This window comes from Lithobates pipiens, unplaced genomic scaffold (assembly GCF_037356315.1).
Source record: "Lithobates pipiens isolate NorthernLeopardFrog02 unplaced genomic scaffold, aLitPip1_a1.2 Scaffold_22, whole genome shotgun sequence".
Lineage (NCBI taxonomy): Eukaryota > Metazoa > Chordata > Amphibia > Anura > Ranidae > Lithobates > Lithobates pipiens.
The window spans coordinates 325,644,279-325,657,712 of NW_027507784.1; the positions used below are offsets into that span (position 1 = coordinate 325,644,279).

Here is a 13,434-nt window from a genome sequence, read left to right on the forward strand (position 1 = left end):
CCCTCCTTATGAACAACCTCGAGGACCATACCATCCCCCATATGTAAGAAATCCTGCTCCCTATTACGAATATAATCACAGAGAAAGAGATGATATTTTGTATATGTTCCTTGAGCCTAATCTTCAAAGGCCTTTTTGTGCGGCCTACATACTGAAGGCCGCAGCTACATTCTAGGACATATACAGCACCCTCTGTATTACAACAGATAAAATCCTTGATTTTATGTGTGTTACCAGTACTTGTGGACGAGAATTGGAAGACTTTGTTAGGTTTACTTGCTCTTGTGCATGCAAAGCACCTCTTACATGGATAGAAGCCTTTTCCTGTAAAGAACGTAAAGTTCTTTACGGGTGGGTCTGGTATATTTTTCACTATCATATCTCTTAATGTTGGAGCACGTCTATATATAAACTGTGGTCTAGGTGGTAAAACCTCATGTAGATCTTTGTCGTTCAGCAAAATATGCCAATGTTTATTGATTATTTTTTCTACAGTTTTATATTGACTGTTGTAATCAAGAATTATTGCTCCGTCTTTTGATTTCCTGTTTTTATTTTTATTCTCTTGCGTTCTTTTTTCTTTGAGGAGATCTTGGCGATCCATCTTCTCTACTTCCGATATTTTCTCTAGGATTGTACCCTTGTCATAGCCTTTCTCATAGAATCTCTGGCCCATGGATTTCGCTTGTTCCAAAAAGACTTCATGTTTACTGCAATTTCTACGCAGTCTCATGAACTGTCCTTTAGGGATGTTAAAAAGCCAGTTATGGTGATGGCAACTCATTACTGGGAGGTAACTGGTTTTATCGACACTTTTAAAGTGTGTTTTTGTCTGCAGTCTCTCATCTTCCTGTATAATTGCTAGATCAAGGAAAATTACCTCTTTTTCATCTGTGTTCCATGTCAATATTATATTCATATCGTTGAGATTCAATTTCCGTTGGAATTCACTAAGCCTGGTACTACTTCCTTTCCAAAGTAGTATAATATCGTCGATGTATTGTCTATACATCACCAATTCTCTGGGTGTGTCGGAGAAGACTGTATTTTCCTCCCATTTCGCCATAAACAGTCCGGCGATGCTAGGTGCGAATTTAGCACCCATTGCGACGCCCGTCGTTTGATGGTAAAACTTCCGATTGAACCAAAAATAATTATTCTTTAAACAGAAATCAAGGCATTTAACTAGGAATTTCCTCTGTGAACAGATAAGATCTGAGTGTTTTCTTAAGCCCCATTTAACAGCTTCGCAGGCCTCATGGTGGGGAATTATAGTGTAGAGTGAGGTTTCGTCCGCTGTTGCGAGAATAAACGGTCCTTCGTTCAAGAATTCTTCCAAGATCTGCAGGATATGCTTTGTGTCTTGGAGATATGCTTTGGTCCTTTTAACGACTGGCTGTAGAAAGCTATCTATATAGGATCCTATCCTCGAAGTTAGTTTGTCTATACCATTTACTATAGGCCTAGGGGGAGGATTGGTTTTGTCTTTATGAAGTTTAGGTAGATCGTAGATTATTGGGGTCCTTACCGATTCTGGTATAAGAAATTGTGCTTCCTTTTTGTTCAGCACTGATTTTTTCAAACCCAAATGTACCACTAGTTCAAGTTCCTTTCTTCCTCTAAATACAGGATTTTTTGGTAGTAGCCTATAAGTTTTTGTATCATTTAACAGATTTAACATGGTTTCATTGTACTGAGTTTTTGACAATATTACAATACCTCCTCCTTTATCGGCCGGACGGATCACTATATCTTTGCGCTCACTTAGTCGCTTCATTCCGCATTTCATATAATTTGGTTCTATCTGCTTCTTGATATCCAAAGTTTTCAAGTCTTCAACAACTATTTTTTTTAAAACATCTACAAATTTGTTATTATTAATTTGAGGACTAAAAACAGACTTATTTTTTAAGGTGCTATGTGTGACAACATTTGGCACAGGGGCCTGAGTTTTTATGGGATTATTAATTAGATATTTTTTTATATTAAGGCCCCTTATATATTTCTGAATGTTTACGTAGGTCTGAAACTTGTCCAAGTTCTTTTTGGGAGCAAATTTCAGGCCCCTGTCTAATACGGCTATTTCTTCTGTCGTTAAGGGGATGCCACTTAGATTAAACACCCCTTCGCCTTTTATTCTCTTTTTCGCTTGTTCTCTCGCTCCCGCTCTTCTGCCTCTCTTCTTTTTGGACTTATCTCTCTTTCCCCCTGTGCGTCTCTCGTCTTTGGGGGATGATGATCCAGACCTCTTCCTAAAAAAGCCTTATTATCATACGGATCGGGATAGTAGGTCTGGTAGTAATGATCTTCTCTTTCATCATCACGATAATCTCTGAGTGGCGCATAATGGTTGTAGGTGGGAACTGAGTATTGGTCATACGGTCGTTGGTAGGCTTGCGGTGGTCCCCAATCATCTCTTTCTCTGTGATTATATTCGTAATAGGGAGCAGGATTTCTTACATATGGGGGATGGTATGGTCCTCGAGGTTGTTCATAAGGAGGGTGATGCCAGTTATCAACGTGGCTGTACTTCTTATTATTGTTATTGGTTTTTTTCCAATGGGGTTTCTTCCACCCATATACATATACAAAATATCCTAAAGGGATTTGACAAACACAGTGTCTCTAAGCATTTCGCTACCCATCACAAAAAAGATCCCAGGGACCTAAAATTCTGGGGTATTGTCCCCTATGTTAAACACTGGAGAGGTGGGCATAAAGTTAGGACTTTGAGCCAGATAGAATCAAAATGGATATTTGCCCTTGACACTTTTGCCCCTAGAGGATTGAATGTGGAATTTGATTTGAATTGTTTTATCAGTAATTTTTAGTGCCCCTTTGATTTCTCCATATTTCTCTCTCCCTTACGATGCATTATAATTATGTTATATATATATCTCTCAATATTTATTTTTTCTTACATTTCCATATACATTACTAGACTTTTTTTTATATAAATTTACTACATTTTTTATGTTTTATGCTCATCATTATTCTGGATGATTTGTAATGTATATGTCATTTCCGCGATCCTCCCCCATTTTTAATTAATTTTTAATCGGTCTTATAGGTTTTAGTATTTTTTCCTGGTACCTATTCGATTTTTAGTATGGTGGCCTATTCAGGCCTCCCATGCATTGTATATATATATATATATATATATATATATATATATATATATATATATATATATATATACATGTTGAAAGAATTGATTTCTATATATATACATCATCTTTGTTTTTATATTTGTCTTTTTTTATATTTGTCCTTTTCATTCGGTTCATAGAATCTTACTCTATTTCTTGGATTATGAGATCTAAATTAATAAAGTGATTCAATAGCAACGAGACAAGCCTATGTATAAATACGATAAAAGATGCCCACTAGAGGCGATTCAGTTCGCATTGTGCGCTATACAAGTATTTCATTCATTCATTCATTCACTATTGAAAAAATGGTTGTCTCCATCATTGACGACGATCCTATGCCTTAGTATATGAACAGATCTCTACCACCAAAGTAATGGCTGCCCCCGAGATAGACCTGTAGTCTCCAAGAAAATGGCCGCCGGCGTAGTCCTGTACTTTAATCTATAGGGCCTGCCTCTATCTATGATGGGAGAGCATATACCAAATGGCGTGATGTTGGGTAAATAGTCTCTGTTGCAATTTCTACTATTATGGACCTGGTGTCTCTGTTTGTCCATCGTTTTTATAGTAAGTTTATTTATTAAATTTTTTCTCCGTTTTCGCCCGCCCTGTCTACAACAAGCCTCGACGCAGTGTGATAGGTAAACAGAAGGCGGGACATATCCGCCTGGCCCTATTGGTCCGTTCACTCCCTCTGAAACATGCCCCGAATGCAACATAATATGCTAATGAAGGGCGGAACATGCCCGCCCAGTGCTCTCAAAAACAGCTTCCGGCCGCCTTAGAAACATCCCAGTCGAAGTCATTGTGTGACGTAACGCGTAGGAAACCGGAAGTGACGTTTACACCCGAGCGAGACGCTTGTCGGTCTACTGTTAGCTGTGCACTCTACCTGTATCCACTTGTGAGTAGATAATTATCTGTTTAAATAAAGTTGATGGTTTTACATACTACACTATGGTGGATGTTATTTATCTATCCCTTGAGTGCATACGCTGGTAACATTCACAAGGAAATCGGATGATTTGTGGTATCGTTAGAAGTTCCTCTCTCCAGTCATCCCCTTGCTTCAAGTGCTTCTTGCAAAAGGCTATTTCTTTGCTGCATACCTTGCAGCAGTGAGGTAATTACCTAGTGTGATCAGCACTTACATGAAAAATCACTGGAATGGAAGAGAGCTGGCTTGGCACATTGCACCTTACTATTTTGTGATATTGCATTCTAATATTCACGATTGGACTATGTATGGGACACTTTAATTAGACTCACTTGTTTGCTGCTATTGTTAAAAATTTTTTTTTTTTTTGCTGCTGCTATTTTTTATATTTTATATTCTAGCTGTTACATGCACTCTATGTATAATAATTTCTACTATATGCACCTTATTTTGCCTATCGCAGTATCACTGTTGTTGACACTGGAGTTATGCACAGATGCACTTTGAATTATTTGATTTTATGCTATGCACAGATGCACTTTGGATGCAATTTTTGATTGTTTGATTAAGCACGATTGCACCTCTTTGTTTTGACACTATTGATTCATTTCTATTTTTGCTAGCTTATTTGAATTTAGGAAGCGCAACACACCCCCCCCCCCCCTTTCTTTCATTAACTGATAACATAAAACACATAATTTTTTTTTTTAGCTGCTGGCACCTTCGTGCTGCCGGATCGATCCCTGCAGCCTCTTCCTTCCTGCACACTGATAATGTCAGAGGGATCGGACTGCCACACCAGAGCATGGACCATAATCCTGCAATGAATGTGAGGACACAGAGGGACAGTCCATTACTAAAGTATGGGGGGGGGGGGTACCATTTGCCAGGGAAATGGAGGATGAGAAAAGTAAAAGTGCTTTTAGCCTTCCCTAGACTTAACAAACATTTAACTGTGCTGCACTGCAAGGGAGGATTTTGAATTTGGTTTTAATTTACCTAAATATTTTTTTTCTGTAAATCTGTCTGATATGCAGATTTATCCAGTTTCTTAGCTGAAATTGTATGATTTGGGATCAATGCATGCAGATATCTCTCCTTCTTTCCCTTCCTGTGACCTGTATACCAACAAAAAAATTAAGCCCATACAAGATATGATAGGAAGGCTGAGAAAGCTTTTTTTCTCCATTTTTTTTCTTGATTGGTACCTATCTCCAGTGACCTAACGGCATAAAAATAACCTTCGGGGTATAACAAGCAATGATATAATTCCCTTAATGAGCAAAATTCCCTCTAGATAATGTGTCTATGACTGTGTGAGCCTAGAAAACATTATTTAAAGCTAGGATTACTGTCATTTTCTGCTTACGGACCTGAACATCTATTTTACAGGTACCCTGTTCAGTTCAAGGTAAGAGCTGTTATGCCAGAGGATCTCTACCATTGCTATGTGAACACATATGCCACCTCTGGGTGAGGGCTATTCAAATGTGTAGCTGTTCAATACATATTTATAACCAAGTTATCTTTATTTTATTTAAAGGGTGATAAAGGAACACACTTTAACAAGCTCTTGGGTAAGTTGGGTTAAAATAAAACACATCGGTAGAGTGTTTGCTGCACTAACTGCACGAGCAAAGATGTACCTAACTCTGTAGGATGCTATCAATGTGGCCACCATCCATGACCCTTCACATAAAGGATGTGTATAAAAAGTGCAGCTTTATTGTAAAGGTGACTTGAATATCAGGCAGTGTGAGGTATGTACATTCACACAACACATCCAGTATACACTATTACTCAACAAGCCCTCCTAACCGTGTTTTGGAACTATTTGCCTCACCCAGTCCAATCTGTGTTTTTTCTCCTTTATGCTCATGTCAACCCAACTGTTACTTGTTTATCTCCAGTTCTTTTCAGTTTGCTGAATATCTTCCTGTTTTTGCATTAATGTATTACACCTTCATACACCCTTCCCATTCAATGCTCTTTTCTATCAGGAAATGATTAGGGGACCATAGAAGAAGGGGAAAATCAGAGAAAACAGGATCAAACATCCTTTTTACACAATGTGAAGGATTGACCCCTTAGGTTCCACCGTCAATATAACAAGCATGCTTTAACATATACAGACTGATTTTACTGTTGTGGGTTTAGTAACACTTTAAGGGAAGAAGCTGTCCAAACCTGCCTGACCCTATGTGAAAAAGTAATCCCCCCCCCCTTGCTAAATTATTAATGAACTGTGAATAATCACATTTTGGAAAGCTAAGTTACATTTGATTTGCCACACCCAGGCCTGATAACTACCAGACCTGTTGAATCAAAAAAATATTTAAATAGAAGCTGTCTGACAAAGGGAAGCATACTTAAGCCAATGTTTATTTGTTTTTTTTTTGGACCATATTGTTTAAAGTATCTTATTATTCATCATTGTTTTAGATTTAGCAGCTTCTATTGTTTGTTCCAAAATCTTTTAAAAAAAAAAAAAAAAAAATTTTTTTTTTTGCATTATTCGGTCCTTGACGCACCTATGCAGTCGGGTGGTGTTGGTGTCGTCTGCATCGCTGCATTCCTTTTTGTCATGATCGGGAGTTGCGATGCGCACTGGGGGACGCCCTCCGCCCTCCTCATCCAAGATTTTTTTATTTATTTATTTATTTTTTTCTCTTGGCTGGGAGGCGGGGCGCGTTCACCCACTGCGTATCGGCGTCACACTTTCACCACCGTTTGTACGGCATCACTGTTATGGGTGCCGCCTTTCAGGCTAGGTTGATTTACATCCTCATTTCACCTGGAGTGTGGGTGTGGACGCTGACTCGGAGTATGTATATATCCCGGGTCTGGCATTGCTCACTCTTCCATTTGGTGTCCTTGAGTGTGTGACGCTGGGGGCCCCCAGACGGCGGTTTGGCTGTATCCATGGTTGGCGACGGCAGGCGGGACCCGGAACAACTGGGGCTATTCACCTACCATACACTGTCACCCCTTGTTTTCGCGTTTTTTCCACACACAAGGTATTTTTGCACAATCAATCCATATGTCCCTCTTTCTTTACTTTTTTCTGTCACTACTCACTCCGTCACCTGGCATTCAGACTGGGTCATGTCATACACAGCCACTTTCCCCCTCCTTCCCCTTTTTCTTCCGCCCTCTTCCCCCCTTCCCCCCTTTCCCATGCTAACCCTCTCCTACACTCATCACACATCCACCCCAACATTTTCTTTTTTCAACGCATTTTTCTTTCACAATTCTCAGATTATCTGTAGTTCTCACCATGCATTTTTTCACCCATTAGGCTCAGTTTTATATTTCTATATTCGTTTTCAGTTACTAAACGCCCTTGTTGTCCCGGTGGTTGCCTGTGTGTGCATTCTGTGGGCCTCCTCGCCCTTGGATGGGCCTCCTCAACTCCCGTATCATCGCTTTGGGTGCCTAGGCTTTCGGCGCTGCACTTTTGACTGCATGGCTATGTGTAAGTGACCACTAGGTAGGGGTATTTCAATCTCCCCATGTTCCATCATTGCAAACATTAATTTACCACTACTCTGTATTTTCAGACCAATCACGAGCTTGCTCCTGACGAGCGGTAGTAAGCCGCGAAACGCGTAGAGCCAATAATCGCCGTGTATTTTGGTACCCCAATTTCAACTAGCATCAATTCTTGAAAAATTGCATCAACTATGTTGTTTTTTTCTTTACTAATCCACTGCAACAACCAAGAAGTCATAGATTCAAAGTTGTTGCCTACATTGTATTATTTGTTTAATTTATTTCCATATTTGGTTGTCTTATGTATATAATGGAGGTGCGCTTTTATAACCTACTCTGTATTGGTCAGTAAGATTATATAAAACAAAATGTCAATGTTAATAATGTGTCTGTCTGTGCACCTCTTTAATATACATGTAATTTTGTCGCATCATATAATCGCATAACAATATTTCTCCTTTTTTTTCAATAAAAGACCCCGTACTTCATTTAAAGTCCCGCTTAGCTCTTGTTTTTAATTTTATATCTTATATCTGATAGGGATGGAGGCTATGACCTCATTTAAAGTCCCAAAATTTCCCCCTCCCCTTTTCCCATCATGTTACTATTTATCCCTGGACTTCATCCAGACCAGCCCACTTTAATTTTGCAAACGAACACAAAACCAGTATATAAAACTATACGCAATTGTGCAAAAAATCATAAGTAGCATAACATAAGGAGTCCTCACTAACCTCTTTTATTATTTCACTTATTCTCCTCTGTATTTTTCTCATCTTTGTCACATCACTGCGTGAAGTTGAGGGCGAGCCGCGCAGCCATTACTTTGTCACTGAAACCGGCCCACTGAGCCATCGGCCCACCGGGAAACTCCCTGTAGTCCCAATGGCCAGTACATGTCTGACCACAGTTCCTCTCTTGTCTACTGCACAAGTAGCTACTGAATCGTGATGGGTGTATGTGCAGATAGCCTCCTTTGCTCCTTTATACCTGGAAACAAATATATCTCTAACTTTGTCATATTTGAGCTTTCAGAGCTATTTAATAATCTATTTAAAAACTTGTTTGTTTCTCTACCAAAAACTGCTCTCCTTTCTTCTTCAAAGGTGTACCAAGCCAATATTTTGAAGGAGTGTGACCCCATTAAAATAGCATGTATGTACAAATATGTTTTATGAGGAAAGAAATCCATGTCTTAATCCACTAGAGACCGACCAGCTCCAAGATTTGTTAAGCCTGGCAAACACTTTAAGCTTTTTTTTATTCAACCCAGCGGGCTGAACAGAAAAAAACTGAGCAGCTCAGGAAGAGCTCGCCATAATAACTATGCAATGTTAATAGCTCAGCAGATAAATCGATGTACTATGTTCCAACCAGGGGTCTGCTTCCCCGCCAAAACACACTGGTCAGAGCTTCCAGTCATTGGATGGCAGCACTGATTGGATGCCAGATAGGCTGATCTACATGTGAGCAGAATGTCAAACAGTTTCTGTTGAAGCGGTCATGTTGGCCAATATGCAGCCCATGTGTACCAGGCTTAAGCCACAGAGCCTACATGAATATCACCACTGACATAGGCAGTGGGGACTACTGCTCAATTTTTTGGGGGGCGGGGCAAGCCAGCCTCCATTTTTTTGGGGGCCCATGCCGCCAGATCCGCACTTACCCCATGCACAGTCGTGGTTTCCCCTCCCTGTCAGCCACCGTGCAATCCATGCACAGCAGATGGACGAAGCAGCAGGAGAGCAGCCAGGTGGACAGAGCCAGGCTGCCACACACTCCAATGACAGACATCACTATCTTTCTTCTCCCAGCTCAGGCTGCACAGAACTCTGCCTCTGCACATGTCACCACTGGAGACTGCATGCTCACTCCTCTACTCCTCCTCTCCACTGCTTATCCGCTCCAACCATCGCTGCACACATCACAGAAGTGGGTGGGATCACTGCCCCCCGAGCCTATCCTTTTTAAAGCCAATTAGAGCCTCAGGCTTCTAAAAAAACAAACAAAAAAAAAAAAACATTGAAATCAATGCGTCCAGCACCCTGCATCTAGATTAGGGGCCGGGCACATGGATTAGGGGGCAGCGCCCCTGCACCCCTAATGAGTGGGCTGCCACTGGATAGGTGTACACAGCCTATTGCATTAGGGTGTGTACCCCAAAACTGCATGTGTGTGTGTCTGTGTGTGTATGTATATGTATATATATATATGTGTGTGTGTATATATATATATATATATATATATATATAGGTCAAGTCCTGTGGAAAAAAGTGTGGGAACTTCCACCCTAGATCCACTCCCCCACCGATAAAAAAAAAAAATATGCTCATATGCACCAACGCTTCATCAGTGGTATTTTTCATCCAATTTTCGTATTGTGTGTATGAAGCTTAACTGTTAGTACATAAAAAAAACAATCCTCAATAAACATAAATACAGTAATTCTCTGAATAATCAGCATTCATTCCATTGTGCTTCCATGCAAATGTGAACATCATGTTCTGATCTTTATTGGGGAATGTTATTTTGTATATAGAGTGTTTATGTGGTGAGTTTACACTTTTCATTGAGCAGAGTTTGGATAACACAGGGTTAAACGGAAAGGTCATAAATGAACTGCACATTATCTGGACAGAATGCTTGGGGAGTTAGTGATGTGTTCCTGCTTAGGAGATGTATGTTAGAGCCCTGCAGAGTTTGCAGCCCCCTAAGCTAACATACACTCGCTGCTATTCCAACCCTTCACATATTTCCACATAAACTTCCCTCCTGGTATTAAACTTTGCCAGGTATTGTGCTCAGCTTACCAACCCAAACTGATGTTCCTCCTTCAGCTCACATCTCTCCCTGCATGTCCTGTGAGCAGAATAGCTGATCTACCCATCAGCTAGCTGTGATTGACAGGTAGATCGAAACGGAAGCTGTCATGGGGCCCCCTACTGGCAATGCCTGAATGGTCAAGTGTGTGGCACTTACTATTGCGAGCTGTGTCGGTGGCTGCTGGTGTAGCACCTGCCACACAGCTTGCATACTTCAAAGTCTTGCAGGACACGGCTGCTAATGGGAACTGAGTTCCTGTTGTGGAAAAAGTACTTGAGCCCTGTGTGTGTGTGTGTGTGTGTGTGTGTGTGTGTGTGTGTGTATATATATATATATATATATATATACACACACACATACACACACACACACACAAACATTTTAAAATGTAGTAAAACATGGATGGTGTCAGTAGAGTAGTTCACATGTCATTAGGGCAGAGGTTGATGTCAGTCAGTAGAGTAGAGATTGGTGTCAGCATGACAGTAGATGGGGTCAGTCATTAGGACAAAGGACAGTGTCAGTAGGGCACAGATTGGTGTGTGTATGGCAGTGGACAGTGTCAGTGTTTTTTTCTTTTTATTATTTTATTATTTTTTTACATTATTCTTCATTTTTTTACAATTTTTTGGGGATCTTCGCTTGGGTGCTTTGTTGAAAAAGCACCATACAAAAGGTAATAACAAAAGGTAATAACTGTGGGGGATGGAGAAAGTAAAAGTACAGTTGTTAGGTGGGGGCTGGATAGGCTTCTCTGAAGAGAAGGGTTTTCAGGGATTGTCAAAAAGCAAGCAGAATAGGAGCTAGTCTGACAGATTGGGGTAGGGAGTTCCAGAGGATGGGAGAGGCTCAGGCTCGGGAAAAGTCCTGGAGGCGAGCATGGGAGGAGGTAGCAAGGGAACTACAGAGCAGGAGATCTTGGGAGGAATGAAGGGAACGAGTAGGTTGGTGTTTTGAGACCAGGTTATTTTTGATAAGAGTACAACCTCAATGTAAGGTGAGCATGTGGGAAAGTGAGTGTGGAATATCTGGGTATTGCTATGTTGCCACCTGCTTTAGAATTTGATCAATTATTTCTTTTAAATAGTGTTTTTGTTTTTCCTTATAGAATGGAAGGCTTGAATTTTATGGAAAATGAGACATCTCCTCAAATGTTCCACTTATTGCCATTTTCCACCAGAGAAGCAGACAAGCCTTTTTTATTTCTTTTGTTCCTTCTGATATATCTAACAGGTATGCTCGTGAATTCCTTTATAATCCTAGTAATATGGTTTGATAATCATCTCCATACCCCAATGTATCTCTTTCTCTGTAATTTGTCTTTGGTAGACTTGTGTTACACAACATCAACGAGCCCGAAACTGCTGAACATGATATTGACTGAGAATTACACAATCTCCTTCATACAATGCTTCATCCAGTTGGGTTTTTATTGGGCGGCTGGCAGTATAGAAGATCTTCTGTTGTTCACAATGGCCTGCGATCGTTATGTTGCCATTTGCCAACCCTTACATTACCATCGAGTCTTCAACCGCAATCACTGTATACAGATCACCGCTGCTATATGGATTGTAGGGTGTTCAAACTCTATAATGACCACAATCTCTGCCTCCAAAATACATTTCTGTCCCTCCAATATAATCCCGCAATACTTATGTGATGCCAAATCTATCATGAAGATCTCGTGTGCCAATACAGAAGTGCTTTTTATGGAAATATATATTGAAATATTGCTGCTTGCGCTCTGTCCATTTATATGCATTTTGTTGTCATACATCAGAATAGTTTGTGTGATCCTTAATATCAAATCAAAGGAGGGAAGAGGAAAAGCCTTTTCTACTTGTTCATCGCACCTTACTGTGCTAATTCTCTTTTATGGCACAAGTATAGGCGTCTACATCATGCCGCGGTCACTTCACTACAAAGTGATGGAACAGGTGCTCACCGTTCTGTACACGGCAGTCACACCTGCTTTGAATCCCTTGATTTACTGCTTACAGAATAAAGATGTTAAGACTGCGGTTCTAAGATTTTTGGGGGGGGCAAAGCAAACAAACCCCCCGGCAGGTCCGCACTCACCCCATCCACGGTCGCGGCTTCCCGGCTTCTCCTCCTGGCTAATCCGATCTTAAGATTTGCTTCCTTTCCTAATTGGCCAGGAGGAGAAGCCGTAAGACAATATTAAATATTGATTCGCTAATATCACAAGTGGGTGGGTTTGGGGTGCAGTGCTCTGCGCACAAAGCCCAATCTTTTTGAGGCCAATTAGAGCCCCACGCTTTAACCATGTGCTTCCAGAAGGAAAAAAAATCACATAGAAACCTATGAGTCCGGCACCCCGCATGGAAATTAGGAGAGCGGCGCTCCTTATGGACTGGCTGCTGCTGCTGGAAAGTGCAAAACCTGATGCAGCTCTGCACAGAAACCAATCACCTTCCAGTTCGTTTTTTTAGACGCTAATTGGCTACCATGCACAGCTGCACCAGATTTTGCACTCTTCAGTTTTAGTAAATCAACCCCGCTGTATTTGAAAAGGATTTCATATTATGATAACCTAATAAGGATACTATAGTCTTATTTTTTTTGGACATAAATGTAGCGTGACCCACGTACTGGAAATAATATATATATATTTTTTTTTTAAATCTCTTTCTTGTTTTTTTTCCTTTAAATCAACAAAACTAACACAAATACATTACACAAAATTCAGGTCCTTTTTTTTCCCACAAATAACATTTTATTTTGGTGGTATTTGATCACCTCTGCGGTTTTTATTTTTTGCGCTATAAACAAAAAAAAGAGCGACAATTTTAAAAAAAAAAGCAATATTTTTTACTTTTTGTTAATAGATATCCCCCAAAAATATATAAAAAAAACTAAATTTTTTCCTCAGTTTAGGCCGATATGTATTTTGCTACATATTTTTGTAAAAAAAAAAAAAAAAAAAAAAAAAAAATACGCAATAAGTGTATATTGATTGGTTTGCGCAAAAGTTATAGCGTCTACAAAATAGGAGATAGTTTTATGGCA

The 13,434-nt window shown here is 40.1% G+C and overlaps 1 protein-coding gene across 1 annotated transcript; it reads left to right on the top strand.

Moving 5' to 3' along the window:
* The first annotated feature begins 5,442 nt into the window (after positions 1-5,442).
* LOC143925552 (olfactory receptor 1M1-like) lies at positions 5,443-13,196 on the top strand. The gene is made up of 2 exons (XM_077450031.1): positions 5,443-5,500; positions 11,513-13,196. Exon 2 carries the CDS (start codon positions 11,514-11,516, stop codon positions 12,534-12,536), a length of 1,023 nt encoding a protein of 340 aa, XP_077306157.1. The 5' UTR covers positions 5,443-5,500; position 11,513; the 3' UTR covers positions 12,537-13,196.
* The last annotated feature ends 238 nt before the right edge of the window (positions 13,197-13,434 follow it).

Excerpts from the sequence above, each read along its gene's own strand:
- LOC143925552 (XM_077450031.1), top strand. The coding sequence starts at position 11,514 with ATGGAAGGCTTGAATTTTATGGAAAATGAGACATCTCCTCAAATGTTC.